General features: G+C 36.6%; 1 protein-coding gene across 1 annotated transcript; it reads right to left on the bottom strand.

Moving 5' to 3' along the window:
• Positions 1–842: 842 nt before the first annotated feature.
• On the bottom strand, positions 843–7,070 carry LOC107220229. Its single transcript, XM_015658731.2, has 7 exons — positions 6,462–7,070; positions 5,369–5,431; positions 5,086–5,223; positions 4,801–4,962; positions 4,251–4,548; positions 3,824–3,984; positions 843–3,737 (listed from the first exon to the last, which is right to left on the bottom strand). Exons 1-7 carry the CDS (start codon positions 6,519–6,521, stop codon positions 2,643–2,645), a joined length of 1,977 nt encoding a protein of 658 aa, XP_015514217.1. The 5' UTR covers positions 6,522–7,070; the 3' UTR covers positions 843–2,642.
• Positions 7,071–17,191: the final 10,121 nt, after the last annotated feature.

A 17,191-nucleotide genomic window follows, 5' to 3' on the forward strand; every position in this document is an offset into this window, starting at 1 on the left:
ACTGCGCCCAATCGATTTCTCTCGCAAAATTACGTCGGAATGGTGCATGAAAGAATGTTCACCAGTATTAATCGAACTTATCAAACTTTCTTTCACAAGATAAAGAAAACATTCGAAAAATACCGAATCACGATGTACAACAACGTTCCGAAGATTCAAATCCATTATTCTAATCGTCAATCATAATACCAGCCTAAGTAGAAAAAGCAACAGAGAGGCAAAAATATGGGTGACGTCGGGGGAAACAGACTGCTCTCGGGTACACTTTAACGTTCGACAGTACTTCGGAATTGACTTCGGCTCAGGACGTCATCGGCTAAAAAGAGCATCTTCGGCCGGAAAATCTGCTTCTGCCAAAAATCAGCCGAAGGTTCGCCGGAAATCGAAGTTCTTCATCAGCCGCCGAAAACGGACAAACTCGTACAAACGTGCGCGAGTTTCGTGCCGATATAGGTACTGATATCTTATTTTATCTCAATAAAGAAATAAATATCTAAATCGAGTACTTCTTTCATCACTACGAACGTGCATAATACCAAATAATTCTGACACAACCTGCATCGATATCATTATGGTTTCTAGCCAGTGTGATCATAAAATGTCTCATCAAAGTTTCGGGTTTGGCTTCGGCTAGGGTCGGTCAATCGGCTCCGGCCAAAATCTGACCTTCGGTCGAATACCATGAGACACCTCAAGATTCAGAGTGCTCGTAAGGAAAGAAAAAAAAAATAGGGTACGATTATGGAAAAAGGAAACCCACTGTCTAGCCTGTACTAGAGACACACAGTAGCATCATCTGTAAAAATTATGAATTTTCTAGGATGATAGAAGACTAGTCGGAGAATTTTTTAGTATCATAACTCTTATTCAACATGTACAATAGGGCTAAGTGTAACATTAAAATTACAAATTTAGTGAGCATTATGAGCTATCTTGAATGTAGTCATCATGAATGAGGATGATAAAACTGCGTCTTTACATGGATTATTGGTATAGATAATGGTATATAATATTATGCTTATTACTCATTAAATCTTTTATCATCACGCTGTTTTTTAAAAATTAATTTTGTACAAACGAAATACAACCACTGTCGTTTAATAAAAAATACATCTATATCATGTCGCTTTCCATACTTGGACCAACAATTATCGAAACGTATCTACAGCTGTATGATTATGAATATGAAGGTACTGATATTTTGCAAAAAATGCAACTAAAAGTCATGAAGAATTGCCTCTGTTTTAATAAAAAAAAAAAAAAAATCTTTAAATCCACACATACTGTAATAAAATATCTTATCCTTGAGCAACGAAGGTTGGTGTTTACTTTACTCTACGCATCGGTTCGATTAAAGAGTACAGAAATTAATACAGTGAGCTACTGAATGTACAAATCTATTGGTGAATGTTCTAGTATTACAAATCCATTTCAATTTTTTGCGTATTTCTATAATTCATGCAATGATTCGTGATCGGTACTTATTATATCGCATTAATTACATTTTCTTTTCTATTATGCTATATACATGTCTATACTAGACATAGATACATATTTTCTAATTGATTCGTATTTACAATGTGAAAAACGAAATAACAAGATGAACTAAACATGATAAAACATTGAACAGAAGGCTTAGATTTGCTAAGAACATGTTAGGATATTGGCAAGTGTTGTTAATCGGCCTTAAGACCTTTTTTAGCATACGCTAAAGCATTAAAATCTTTTAAATATAATAAAAACAATTCTTTTTGTTAAAATATGGGCAAAAATTGTACTGTTTCAGTACCCGTGTTATCGACGTGAGGCACTACTGAAATATAGTTGAGTTCGTTTAGTGTAAGTATTAGGAAAAATTGAGCCTCGATCGATGAGTAATTTACCCACGACTTTGTTTATATATAACTTAAAGTCCTTTGATCTGGGTAAAATTGATTTATATGTTGTTCTCGATCATGGGATGAGATATTCCAAGTTCAACATTATCTTACAATTATTTCAGTTATTTCGACCGTAGGTATGATTAATCAAATATTATGTCTGAATCGTCGTATTACATTTTGTAAAGTTTGTTATATTACAGGGCGAAATAACTTAATGACCTCACGATCTCGCGTTTAAGGTTTTTCTTTTTTTTCCCAAGCATTGCAGGTAAAAATATTAATCTACACGTATGTATGTATAAGACAGTACTTATTTAAATAATTGCATTCACACTCAACCTAGATCTGTAAGTTTTAGTTTCGAGAGACAAACTCCTAAACTTGGCACAATAGTTATTTTCCATGAAAAATAATATCATTTAGGCCGGTTACCCCAGTACATTTGTGCTCAATTTTCATCTATTCCCAGTAAGAGAGTTATATGCTTGTCTTACAAGTGTAAAATTGAAAGAATCAGTAGAAATTTGAACTATCACAACCCCATATTATTTAAATTTTTACAGGTGAATGAATTAAATGAATAAAATGAAACACGATTCACATCTATGTTAAAAGTGTAAAATGTTAAAAGTTCGATGTTAGCGCGGATAAAAAAACAAAAATATTTTACGAATTGAATGCATCTTTTCATTTTGTTTCATCACAATTTATAGTTATGGTCAGGGCATGGAGGTGCTCTTCATCACAAAGTAAATATTTTCAAAAATTTGAACCACCCGGAAAAGTTGTAAAACTATGGTTTTCAGCCAAGTTCGTCAGGCTGCAACTTTTGTCTCTAGAAAATTGCGTTTCTGGAAATCTTTGAATAAGTGATAGCAGCGGAAGTTCTCTGACACTTGAAGTTTTCGAACTCGGCCTTTTCGTTCTTGGGCACTCCACGAAATCTCTGTTCAAGCTATTTTCACAAGATTTAGCTATCTCTAATTTAGACGTTAGTCGACGCTTGACAGGAGTAGAGCTTGAACTGTTATATCCAAGCTTACTTTTATCATTACTGATACGATTTTCATTCAATTGATGAACATTATTTTTAAGCTTAGAATGGCTGCCATCACATTTGCTAAAATGGAACATTGCTTCGGAATCATTTTTCGAATTACACTTTTCTTCACGCAATCCCAACGATCTTACAACATTTTCATCGCTTTGAGAATTTAATAGGTTTTCCAAATTCGATTCAGTGATGTCATCTATTTCCAAATTCGACAGATCCACTGAAATTTTCTTTTTCGCATAAGTTAGGTTGACGTTTTGCGAATCCATGCCACTCGGCCCATCACGTTTTTCAACATTGTCTGCAGTACCTTCTTGTCGACTAATCGGACAATTTTCACTTTCGACGTCATTGTTCAATGAAGCTGAAAGGGTATTTTGAGTTTTCGAAGGAGTTTCAGATGAGATCGAACTTGAATTAGTCGTTTGCTCAGCCATTGAGTGCCAATCTTTATAATATATCGCCGAGTCCGTTCGTTCTAAAGGTCTTTTAACAGTGGTTAACCCGTGATTGAATGATATTCTAGATTCGTTATCGTAATTGTTCCGTGACCTTTGAACTTGAGGCGAAATTTGACAACAGTTATCATCAGACACTAGGCCGCTTTCACTGAACTTAAAGTCACGAAAGTCTCTACTCACTTCATCTGTGGTAAAGGAATTTAGCTTTCTAATGGGTAAGGTATTAAGCCTCTCAACACTGGCCTGTAACTCCAACTCCCATTGACTCGAATTAGACTCGCTTCCATCGACAGAACGAGTACTGAGTTGTTCCATTCGTTGTTTCAAGTCGTCAACATCCTGCAATGAAATGAAAGATATTTTAGAATAATTGACCAGTAATTTCATAGCTGATATTAGAGTTGATTAGTAAGTTGAGTAGCCACCTCGAAGTCCCGAGTTCTTTCATCGATGTCTGGTTCACTGCTGGCTAAAGAGTTTATCCTGCTTAAGCTCAATTTATCCAATTCAGCTTCATAACTTAAACTTGCCGTCGGACTTATAAGCTCAGCACCAACACCAGGTTCTCTCGGCCCCTTGGTCATATCTGAAATTTTTTTTACGAATTATGCGTAATTTTCTATGAAAACACTCTAAGAGCCCAATTACGAACAAATTTAGACAGATCATTGTTTAAATACCCTGGTATTTTCATGTATTTTAATTTTTATCTGCACAAGGGAATATTATCACGGATAAATGTCACTCGGTGAATTTTGATCGTGACTTCTAACACGTTTAAACTTAATTTTGAAGGAAATCGTTGACAAGACCAATTGCGTAATATCAAAGAATTTTGCATAGATTATGTACCATAGTCTCGTCTACGCTGATGAATTTGATTGCTGATGTCCTCCAGTATTCTAAGACTTCTGGCATAGGTATCTTTCGCTTTTTTAACTCCCTTCTGCAAACATTCCACTCTTGCCTTCTGAGTTGCCAGCATCTCGTCACACTGAGCTCTGATTTCAAAATACGGCTTTGATTTGATTATTGCTCTACGATGTTTCTCCTCAAGCTGTTGAACCTTTTTTTCAGCATCGTGAAAGAGGGTTGCTCGCCTCAGATGCTCTCTTCCGCATTCGGCTTTTTGATTTTCCGCATCCATGACCTGTTTTAAAATTCAATGATTCACATTACGTTAAATGACGTACTGCAGCGATGAAGAAATTAGCACCAAGCTCTTGACGATTATCACAGTTGGTTGTATTAAGAGTTCTAATTTTTTTTCTACCATTGAAAACTATTAACACGTTCAATCTAGAACAGGCAATGCTGGTAATGGGATGAAAGTATGTCAGGTTAATAAGAACTCAGACGAAAATTGATAGAGTTATCGTGAAAAAAAAAACTTTTATCCTACCTTGATAGTTGCATGATTCAGCATGTCTTGCCATGCTTGATCAAAGTTCCACTCATGACGATGCGAAATAAATCCTGCCTCGGCCAAAGTGACGGTTTCTTTCGCTGCAGAATGGATTTCGCTAGCCCTCTGGAAGAGCTGTGCTTGACGTTGACACTGTATCTAGAATACATGATGAGGAAATTTTATATTTTTCAATTGCTTGGTTCGTTAAAATAATTTTATAAAATTGTAATTATAATATTCATAAAAAACAAAAAAGAAACTGTAACAATAGTTACAAACCTGAGCCTGCTGAGCCACTTCTAATGCTTTGTAATAACATCTTGCTTTCTCTATGCAGCCTGTTCCTATTTTATTCGCTATCTCTTTCAATCGTCTTGTCGAATCTGATAACAATTGGCGAAATGCTGTGTGCGCTTCCTGGAAAAGACATTAATAGTATTGAAAAGAATTTGTAATAAGCAATGATTCCAGTTATTTTAAGGTTTTATTTAGCACCTATATGTGTGTTATATGAAATTTGCGATTATACATTTACTTCTAGATGAATAATTTACCAACTTACATCTAATTCAATTTCTAGTTTATTGATTTCGTCTGTGCAATTGTTGAGATTCTCCAATTCGATCTGAAAGTAGAAAACAATCAATTATGTGTACTATAGCATTGTTCTACTGCTGCAATGAAGCAGAATCGTGTTTCTAGATCACAATTATTTGAAAGTACCGAAGTGGTTGTTAGCTATAGCGATGGGATAATTAATGCCACGTATGCATCAGTTATAAAGTTTCGATCAAGAAGTGAACAAAACAAAAAAAAAAAAAAAATAACACAACGAAGGCGTAGAAGCTCAGTTATCAAGTATTCATAAACATTGCTACATTATGCATCTTTCGTGATGTGAAAACTGCATAGCTCGAAAAATTTTTGTTACTGAAACATGTGGTTAAAACATGTAGTTGTGCCATTAGAAAAATGTCTACTCTTACAAGTAGTTAATAAATTGGTTATTCCAGTGAAAAGTCAAGGTTCCCACAAATTTCCCTCTTTTGAGTAAATATTGAACCACGAGCTACGATTTAATACATTCCAATTTGTAGAAAGAAATCGCCTCGCGTTTTTTCCGTCAGCATTATTACACTAAAATTTGCAACTCAAACAAATATGCCGAGACTAAAGAACGACGAGTTACCTACGTGACGAAATGTTTTCTAGAATTTAAATACCGTGGTCTACACGTGGGAATTAGTGTGCGTGTTCGCATCCTGCCTGTGACTCACGAATGATTAAACACACCTTGACGCACGGTAATATTTGCACAAAAGATTATCAGTAAAAATCGTAGGTGGGAAGTAGGGGGGAAAGCATCGACGGGGTTTAGAAAATAAAATCGGAACGCAGGTCGAAAGATGATTAGCATTCGTTGAGGTGAAAGAATGAACGCACGGGATGTAAACGAAGTAGGGCAAGGTGCCAGGCCGTGTCAGGTAGCGCGAGGCGCCGATTTACGGCGGTGAAAATTTCGTAAATGCGAACACAAAAGGCTGACCTAACCTAACTTAACTTGACTCCGAAAAGCAATGTTGCAAATGAGACTGATCGTGCTGGAGAGCGGAAAAGTGGAAAAGATGTCGGAGATGAGAACGAGTTTGGCTCACCTGAATGCGGGGGTCCAAAGGACCCTCAGCGTCGACGCTCGCGTCGTCCGAGGCGTCCATTCTCTGTTTTTCAGCTTCATTTAACGTCTCCGAATCATGATGCTCTCAGGCAGGAAGCGCGGCTCTTCTCAGCTCTTCTCCTCTTGCCGTCGGCGAAGGACCTGCCTCGCGTAGTTTGTTTCACTGCTCGACATTTACGTAACGATTCAGGTTTAAAAATACGTATTAAGCGTATTAGAGAAGCAGAGGCAGAACGGTGAAGATGGGCGGGGGAACGGCCAGGTTATATTTTCCGAATCCGCGAGGTTCGACGCCACAGTCACACCGCGAATAACTGGGAGCGCGAAACTGTTGGCGGCCTGTCGAGACGATCTGCGATTGCGTTGCTGTGTCGTGTTGTATCATCCGTCTGGCGATCATTTGCATACAGTAAATGTCATGATTTCATTCAAAGGTCACGCGTACTGCTCTTCTCCTTCTCCTTCTCCTCCCCCCTCAGCCGCAAACTGACTAATGGCCCAGCTCGCCGTGGGCGAATAATAACTCAAATCAGTACCATAACCTTTTCTTTCACAGGCCGAAGCTACGGTGGAAGAAGTGGATGCAACGCAAAATACCGATACACGCAGAGATGAGTAGGTCTCTGATACACGTAAGAGCGTTCCTCCCACTCACCGTGCTGACAGTGCTCGAGAGATGGCTTGGCTTGACAAATGACAGCTTACACGCTACCCACGCTACAACTCACGGAAGCGAACTGAAGTTGTGTACCTAACGTAGCCATCTTGCGCTCACCTGTTAGGTGGTATGCGTATGACGTCATGGCGAATTCCGTTGCGTCGGTAAAAGAGATTACAAGTTTTTCAAATGAATCGAAAACTTCAGCACCTCGTAGACCTTTCCACGTTGCGTCCGGTCAATTATTGGTTCATCATTTTACAATTAGACAAAGATCGTTCCCGGATTAATGCAAGTAAATTTACTCTCGAATTTACTCTAAGGGTATACAGTCTTCTACCTCTACCGACTGAGTAAACTCATCCTTATTCTTCATATATTGAACGAACAAATGAACGGGAAAGGTTCAAATTTCGATGGTGCATCGCTCTTTTGTAACAGAATTTCTGCAGCTTTCTCACAGGTGCTACCATTCTTGTATTTCCTGCATTTCTGAGGCTATAAAGTCCATGGACGAGTTACTTTCCGCGATATGTATATTTATGCATCGCAGTGTACCCGTTGTGCGATAAGAGTCAATCATCGCCTAATTCATGAATGACGTTGTTACAGACGCCAGCTACGGGTAATCTTTTTAAACAAGCAAAAGGACACGAAATCAGCCCTCAGCAATATTTCAAATGGATTTGGCCGGTTGTCGATACTCGTGGCGATTTAGTCGGTAACAATAGGGCCGTTATCTTATATTGGGACAAGGTATTTCGATCGGTAAGTCAGTTTGCCATGCCAACTGATACAGGGCGTTTATTTAAACAAACAATGTTCCCCCGGGCTTACAATAGTTTGCCAGGTTGAATTCTCGGCAGGTCTGTCCAGCTTGTTTTATAGCGAGCTAGCTAAAACCATTGGAACTAATTGTAAGAAAAATGAAAAGAAAAAGATTGTGAATAAAATGATGTTAAACAAATCAATTTGTGTTGCCTAATTTATCTTTCCAAATAGTAGTAAGTCGATCGGTAATACTTTCCAATTATATTTGGGATATTTTGAAAAGAATTATGCATGGTATGAATACAAGTCATTCTCTATCTGATGAAATTATTAAAAATTTATAGGTAGAGAGCTGATCTTTACACAGTTTTCAAGATTTCTCTGACGATGCTTTTATATCGAACGTTGTTTCAATGGAAATAAACGTGTTGCGTAGAACAACCGATATTTAGATTCGGGCAGACGCAAAAGAAGTCAATTATAGTCATGCCCGGTGAAAACTGATTGGACGGTCTGAATTGCAAAATAGTTACGTGATGCGAATATGATCACGGATTCCAATTCCAGAGACGATAACACGAAATTAAAACCGCTGCTAATTTTCAATCGGTTTAAAAGATTAAATTTTTCTCTCTCAGGCGTAATTTCCATTTTTCAGTATGAATCAATCGCAAATTTCAATAGCGCCATTACTCACTTACTCCGTTCAAACGGACTGTTTTAAAATTGAATTATCACGAAGTGGTCTGTACAATCTACGCACGGCATTTGCGTACGGTGCATAATGTGAAATATTTTTCAATGGTTAATAAACAGGCGCAACTCACTCGAGCGATGAACGATAAGTCATGCCTTATTACTGTACAGTTAACCGTAGCTATACATACCTATATCTGTGTTTAGATTGAATCAACGTACGTACTCAACTTCAACTGCATCGCGTTGTAAACCAAGTCTGTAATCGTATACGTCTGCATTAAAACAGTGGTTTTGTATGAAAAAAAAAAATCCACATAAATAGAGCGTGTCATTTAAAAATACGTTGAATTGAAACGTTGGTTGCACCACGGCGAATTGAATTTTCATTCTATCGTAAAATCAAATCTTCAGTGACATTGAACTCGAATTACGAATGCGAAGCGTTATGTCGTTTTAATCATAAGTGCAGTAGCAGTTCTCTCACACGATAACATGCAGAATGAAACACGCTCAGCAACAATATGGCGAAATTCTAGCTCTGTTGTTGAACTGAATGTTATCATGAAACATTAATACGTGATTCGATCATCAAACCTCAGGTTTACGTGCATATGTTGGTGTACTGTGAATACGTTAAGTACACATATGACGGTGTCGTGCATTATTTTGACCTACTGCGCAATTTGATCGTCAAATATTATGGTGTCTCCTCCCATCAAAGTCGACCTAAAGCAAACCGCATTCATGCACTATACGTATATCTATATTCGCATGCAGCGGAAGATAAGCATCGCACAATACGCATGGCTGACTTTTAATTAAGATAATAGACCGTGGAACGTGCAGGGAAGGGATTATCGTCGAGAAAGGCTACCGGTGTATGGTGATAAATTACAACCTAAGATTTCGCCGAATTCGCTGTAGAGGATATTTATACATACCTATTATACGTGTACATATAGAGATTTCAATTAGAAGTAGATCAAGAATCGGGATGAGGGTGAGGATCTTGCGGATGATGGATCACGCTCCAAACGCACACACGATCAGCTTTTCGCCTGTACTTGAGATTTATCTCCAACGAACAGTGCAATCACATTTCTTATCCCAGATGGCAGACTGAGAGAAATTTTTAGGTCCGGTTACCGCTCAGTCCTTAACTATTTTCATTTCTTACCACAATCGAAAAATATAGTTCTAGGTACAAATTGAAAATTATTTTTCTAGCTGTTACCGGAAAGTTTAGAATCCGTTGCTATTCTTTCTCATTACTATCGCTGTTGCTATGTTTTCTTGCGACTGTTGCGAAAATTTAACGCTTGTGGAACAATAAATTGACGTTAAAGTCTTGTTTAACTAAAAAAGTAGAGTAAACCTCACAAACTGGTCTTCCGCTGCAATTACCAAAAAAGGATCGACAATAGCGCAAAATGGTTAGGCGTACCTCGTTTTTCGTAATTCCAACAATATTCAAACAGTTTTTTTTAACGATACCTGTTGTACTGAATTTTTCTAGTTACTGTAACAAATGAAATTTTTCTCAGTGCGGGAAAACAAAAATTGAAGAACGACGATGGTCTAAAAAGTTTAGGCATCTTAGGCATTCAAATATTTGCACTTGTTCTTTGACACGTGATTTGCGAATGCTGGTAAATCATGATATTCTATAAAAGTATGACGAAAAAGACAACGAACACCTTATTATTGTCGTTAGCATTGAAACGCCGCAAGTATGGTAGCAAACGCGAAATTTAATTCGGGTAATATAGAGAAATTTATGATTACGATAAAGAGGAGAAAATTTCACCCGCGATGGGTGATTCTTTTTTATTTTTTTTCTATCGTTCATCGTCAGGCTGATACGCGTTCCAGCGACGGTTTATTGTTACAAGGTATCATTTTATTCCAGCGTTAATTAACCAATTAAAACTTGACTGCTGTCCCCTGCTAGATTCGCCCCTTCGCTCGGTTTGTGCCCGTTAAAATATTTAGACACCACGGGCGTAGTATACATGTATCATGTGTATTTTATGACAAGTCGTTTGTTTAAGGCCGCATATAAACCGGCTGGAAATAAAAGCCCTTCATATCCGGAAATAACGTATTTTATTTCCCAGACATTGCTCAACGCTTGCAGATGTCGTTGCTGCAGGTATGTTATAACAATTTACAATCCTAGGTATAATAAGTAATATAGCCCACTGTTGTCATTGGCGAAAAAATTTGTAAAATGCGAAACGAAATTTAATTTAACGCTTCGTCAATTCACTGAATTTTTCGTCGAGTGCATAGATTGTTTCAGCACATTTTTAATGCCAATATTGCAGGATTGAAAACAAATTAACCCAGTAGATTCGATGAAATATTATACAACAATATGTGCATAATTGTCTGCATAGTGATTGGCTCATCGTAAAATTCCTGAGTGCCGATCAAACGTCCCGGAGTGATAATTTACTCATTTAACACGATGATGTTTAATTTGAAGCTGGTTTACATTACGGATATATAATATACGACACGGTGATGCGATTCTAGATGTGCTGCTTGAAAGTGAAATTAATATTATTACAATATTTCATACGCTAATAATAAAAATTAATCAAAATTTCTTTACCTCCAATTTTTTTTTTTTTGTCGATAATTTACAGGAAAATGTGAAAAATATATCAGAAAATTAGAAGGAAAAGATTTTCGTAGAATAGGCTTCATGTCTTAAGAATTTCTTCACGATTCTCTGATGTGAAAAAATTTCCGAGCGGACGATCGTTTTTTTTTTTTGGTCTTCTTTTTCGTTTTTGCGGGAAATATTTTTACCGGCGTATTACTTTGGGGGGATAAGATGAGTATATCAAGTTACATCACGTGCACAGCTTGTCACTCGGTTTATCATGCTATTATAATCCAGTGTATAACAGGCCAGTTTAGTTGCGTGTTATAATGCCGAGGGTTTCACGCATCGCACGATCTGTTATCATTTCACCTCAGGCAATCTCGGGTTCGTCGCATATATACACGATTATCCCGAATGGGTTTACCTATAATACCGCAATATAGTTTGCTAAATAAGTGCTAACTTATAAGCAAAAGCGGTATTTCGTCGTTGGTTCTTTATGGCGGATATCGGAAACCCTCGAATCGGAGTTACAGAATTATGAGTTCCAGAATGACGAAGCTTGTGACGAAACTGTAATAAGACACGTACGAAACTTTGAAACAAAAGGACTCGCGAAATAAGCGTTGGAATCACTTGCACGACACTGACTTTTTCGATTTTCACTTAAACAGTTTCACGCGATAATTTTTCATACGCGAAAGATGCGGACTCAAAGTCTGACATGGTTTGAGGAAAATGTATATTACTAAGAAACAGGACATTAGATTTATGGTAAGAGATGTTCGGAACTTGTATTTTCAACGATTTTTCTCGACGATCAAGTGCCGCGTATTTGATACGCTGAACAATTGAGTCGCAATTATCAATCTAGAGGAAAAACAAGCTGGCTTTAAACTGATCATAATAAAACGCCCTTGAACTTCCCGTTCTCATACTACAGGTTCCAAGTTCATAGAGAAAAAAAAGAACAACATCCAAATCGAATTTCGAACGAAATATGCAGATTTGTGATCGACAATTTTAAAGTCCTCGGATACCACATTACGTGAAAATATAATGATTTTTTTTTTATTTTGAACCACTAGAATGGATCCAACGTTACAAATTTTGTAAGTCTGACCTTGGATTCGTTATCGGTGACTCAAAAAACCTCCGTCTACCAATTTCTACCAAAATCGGAATATTTTTAGATTTTTTCCTCCATATTGGATCGCCGTTTTGGATTTCGCAATCGGACTTCAGATTCGTGATTAGCGACCCAAAAAATCTTGCTATACAAATTTTCATTCAATTCCATTAATCCATTCTCAAGATATCCTCATTTAAATAATTGTAAAATTACCCAACCGATCAAAGCCAAAATCTAATCAGTTCTAAGTTTGGAAAATCCGCGTCGATTGACTCGAAAATCATTGAAATCCTGTAACTGATTCTCGAGATATCGTCGGACAAAAAATTGATCTACATCTGAAAATGATTGGAGGTGATTCTCTGAACTTCAAAACGTAATTACAACTTCCTTATTTCTCTGAAAACAAGGAAACGGTAAGTTAAAAAATGACTTGCGATATCGCTGCTGAATGAACTACAAGTATTTTTATACACTTGAGAAATTGATTCATGAGCGACGATGTACGGATCGAGATTGAATAAATGAATGGCACTTGTACGTCTCGAACGACTGACAACGAGCTGAGAGATTGAAAAGCCTGTTAATCTTCCCAATCTACTGTATGGAAATGGAAAGGAAAAACGGCATCAATGGATGATGCTGGAGGTGTGCGAACTGCAGACTGAGCGCACGTAATCCGATACCGAATAGGTTATATCGATTCTCAATACAGCAGGTGCTGTTGCTTCCTCCTTTATATTATACATGCATTCGTGCACTCGGGTTATACGGCTTGCAGCGGATTGTTTAGGGCTTTACTGCTACAGCTTCCCTGCCGACCAGTTGCGGTCCAGACTAGGTTTATTGATACGAATAGAAATGATCCAAAATGTGGACATGACATCTGTCTGAAAGAGTAAGAGACTGAGAAGCTTTTCTTTATTTTTCTTTTTTTTTTTTTTATAGCGACTATGAAATTACAGGAAAATTATCAACGTTACAATATCACGGTTTGAATATCGTTGGAATCATGAGAATATTTTTTACACCCGAGTATTTACCGTGATCACAATTTTCAATGCTATAGTTTCTGCTTGTTGCAAAATTAAATCTGTTTGTTTGATTATGAGCTACATTTTTTTTTTTTTTTTTCTTATTAGATAGGCATTGAACGATTTATTATTCGACCAACATCAAATTACAGGAACAAATGTAAGAAAATAATGTAAGTTTTACCACAATAAAAAAAGAATAGTTTCACTTACTTCATTTTCTGTTTGAGCTACGAAATTAATTTCCATTTCGTATTTGAACTGTATGTTTTTTTTTTTTTTTTTTGGCTGTAATACGTAATGAAAATAGTTAAGAGACTGTATTTTCACCGCATTTGTTCCTCAATACCGAGAAATTAAAAAATCAACAATACGAATACAGTAAACCATATTTGAGTGTACGAAATGCGTCTTGATGGAAAGACGTTGATAGCTGATAGCTAAAAAAAACAAAAAAACTCACATACAGAAGGTATAACCGCGTGAACTTGCGCTTCTGTTGCTTTTGTGTAAGCCTAGAAATTTATATAACTAAGGTGAAGAAAGTACGATATAATTTTAAATTGTCATTATTAATATTTCTAGAAATTTAATTAAAACTCTTCTAAATTACGTTGGAATTGTTTCAGATAAAATAAAATATTAACTGGTTTGCGCTGTTTTTCCGATAATACGATAGAATGAGCAGAAAAAATCCAATCATTATACAATAAAAATTGATTGAATTTTTTCTCAATATCTGCGAACTGATTTCATATCCCGTATTTTTATCCGCATTCGGCATAGTTTAGTCAAAAATTATTTCAACGTCTGTAAAAAACGAAACTTCCCTTAGCAATATTCAATCTCAAAGTTTTCAACGACTGCATCGCGGTAGCTATAAAAATTTTCACCTCTACAGTGAAAAATTATACGTATATCTTCAATAACTTGCAATCAAAAGTTCGGTTCTATAAATTGAACGGTTTCAACGATGGAAGACTGAATATGTGATGTTCAAAATTCGGATTTCATGCATTATAATTATCATTATAGAATATCTGCAATAGCTGATCGCATAAGGTACGCTATTTCAACTCATATAAATATATAATTCACACATTCGAGTGCTTTAGCAAAAAAGGGGATTTTCCCAATTTGGCACCCGCTAAAAAGTTTTGTTTTTTTCTTAGGTCAAAAGAAAGATTCTGTGATAAGATTCAGGTTCTACGTTACTTGCGGTATCTTTATTTTAACCTAAGCATACATTTTTCGGGTGCGTCAAGTTGAAAAATCGCAAATTACTTTCTTCCGATATACATATATATATATATACGTATATATTACCATTGTAAAAAGACAATAAATCCGATATGCTTCATCTTGAGCAAATCCTTTGTGACAAATTTGCGTTAATTATTCTCGCGTATAAGATGTAAGCGAAAACTGCTGCAGTTCGTTAGTAGAGTAAAGAAGGGGATGAAAGGGAATACGCAATAACTCGCTTTGAGGATTCATTAGGGTGCAGGAGGGTGAAATACGAAGGCCAAGGTGCCGGGTATATATGTGTACATATTATACGTACATAGAAAGTTATACAATTCTTTGTTTCATATTAAATTTTCTGATCCGAGTGCCTGGTGCTTGGGATTAACGAGCCCTGTCTTCGCAACAAGAAGTAAATACGAAAAATGTGGTAACAAGAGAGAAAAGATTACCTCTATTCCTACCGAAGTTGCTTGCGTCTTGGTTCATTCCTGCAGCGTTTTTATCTCCAAATGTAAAGTCATTTTTTATTAAATTTCCACCCAGGCATTATTTGTTATTACTATTGTTTTTCATTTCTTTTGTTTCGTTAGTTTTTTTGGTTTCTATTTTTTTTTTTTTTGTTTTTTTTTAAATACAATATCACGTTCTCATGACGTATCGGGCTTGTTAAATTCGGGCTGTTAACCTCAAGTTTTAATTTAATATATTCGAATACATATTAAAACAATTTTTTAACTCCTCCTCACATTTTTTTCCCCTCTTCACCTCCCTTCGTTTCCCATTCTTCTCTCCACGTTGGATTCGTTTAATATTATCAAAGCGTTATTCTCAATTCAGCAGCTCAAATGTACAATTAAACGTTAAAAATTAATTCATCAAGCAGCTGCCTTTCATGTATAAACTGTTTCAATGCAGCCTCGCCGTCTTAAATCCTGGCTTTAAATTATTTTTTGACAGCCATTAACTACATAATTTATGTAGGTTGAAATTAACAGCCGTCATTAGGCTCGATATTTAATTATTATTAAATAAGAAGTTTTTCATGAACCTTTTTTATAGTATCACAAGGACGTAAGTCCATCCTTACTAATTATTAATTGGTCAGTTTTGCAAGCCATCAATCATATTTTCTGTCTTAGTTTCCATCATTTTCCGTCTAATATAAATTATGTAATATTGAATTGTACCTCTTGTCCCAACCTTTTTATATCGAGTATAAATTGGTGGAAATATTTTTTTTTTTCAGGCCACCCATATCTCTTAGTGTATAATAGCGTGTGTATACGTGAATATTTAAAACTGATTCGCGAAATCTAGCTAAGTATTCTTGAGGAATCAAGGATAATAAATGTAATTTTCGTCGGTATCTTGATGTGTAATTATCTTTGACAGGTGTGGAAAGAAGTTCGACGACGAACTGTATTAAATGAAGTACTAAATCAGAGCAAAATTGAAGTTTGATTAATCCTGAAACTCCGACCGGTTCCTTATACAGCTATAACGCGTATTTCGTATATACGTACAATAAAATTTTCCCGTCCTGTCCCGGTTTAGTTTTCCCCCCGCCCCCTGCGAAGTGGCTCTAACTCGGTGAATTAACTTTGTCTGCCGACGAAACCCTTTTGGTCTCGGGTGAAATATACGCGTTAAACTTGAACCCGCTAAAGTGCGAGATCAGGAGAAAGAAGCAAAAAAAGAAAGAACGAAAGTTGGAACCGGAGAGAGGAGAGGAAGAAAATTTTTTACCGAGAGTTTCGAGTCGATTCGATTTACACTCCTCTGAGTGAGTTCTATTGTTTATACCAAATTACCGAAACATTTTGTACACAACTTTGGCGCAAGTTTTAACCTTCGAATCGCTCGAGAGGATTTTCGTGCTCCACTTTTAAAATTCGAATTTTTATAATGATTCTGGCTCTGGATCGAGTACAAAAAAAATACTCCAGTCTTATCTCTATCTCGTGAAGTCCTTCGGATTCGTATATAACCTTTTCTTACAATTTGAAAAGTTTACTTTTTGAATCATACCAAAGTTAAGATGGGTTTCTTTATTACATAGGGTCCATAGGGTTAGTAGGTACGTATACGATACATGTATATATGAATATCTATATACACTATACAATACCTTACACTATAGCGGGCGAGCTCTCCAAGGAGTATCCTTCGCGTTTCGTCCTTTCGGTCGTTGAATTATCAAGTTCGAATGGACGCGAGTTATCTGTACGGCCTCCTCGCAGCTACCCGTTAAGCACTTCTTCCATAACTTGAACATGTATCGTCTAAATTATTTACCGATATGTTTCATTAGGTACCCTTCGGTTTGTCAACTTTCGTCCTTAGCTGCGTACGGTATAAGATATTTCGGCGTTGGTAGCCGACTACCTTCGGAAGAGGCTAATTAATAATTATAGTTGGGTACCACGTTTCGAAAAAAAAGAAGAACTCACGGGATGGTAAAAAGTGTTGCGCTTGTTCGGCGAGAGAGAATAAGGTAGATTGAGAGAGAAAGAGAGCTAAGCAATCATTAATCACCATTAATTATCTACCCAGT

The sequence above is a fragment of the Neodiprion lecontei genome, chromosome 2 (genome assembly GCF_021901455.1).
Source record: "Neodiprion lecontei isolate iyNeoLeco1 chromosome 2, iyNeoLeco1.1, whole genome shotgun sequence".
In the NCBI taxonomy this organism is placed as follows: Eukaryota; Metazoa; Arthropoda; class Insecta; order Hymenoptera; family Diprionidae; genus Neodiprion; species Neodiprion lecontei.

Bases quoted from the DNA above. Each gene is read 5' to 3' on its own strand.
- LOC107220229 (XM_015658731.2), bottom strand. From the start codon at position 6,521: ATGGACGCCTCGGACGACGCGAGCGTCGACGCTGAGGGTCCTTTGGAC. The intron at 4,963-5,085 runs GTTTGTAACTAT...CATGTATTCTAG, and splicing joins AAGTGGCTCAGCAGGCTCAG to ATACAGTGTCAACGTCAAGC. The intron at 4,549-4,800 runs GTAGGATAAAAG...ATTTTAAAACAG, and splicing joins TGAATCATGCAACTATCAAG to GTCATGGATGCGGAAAATCA.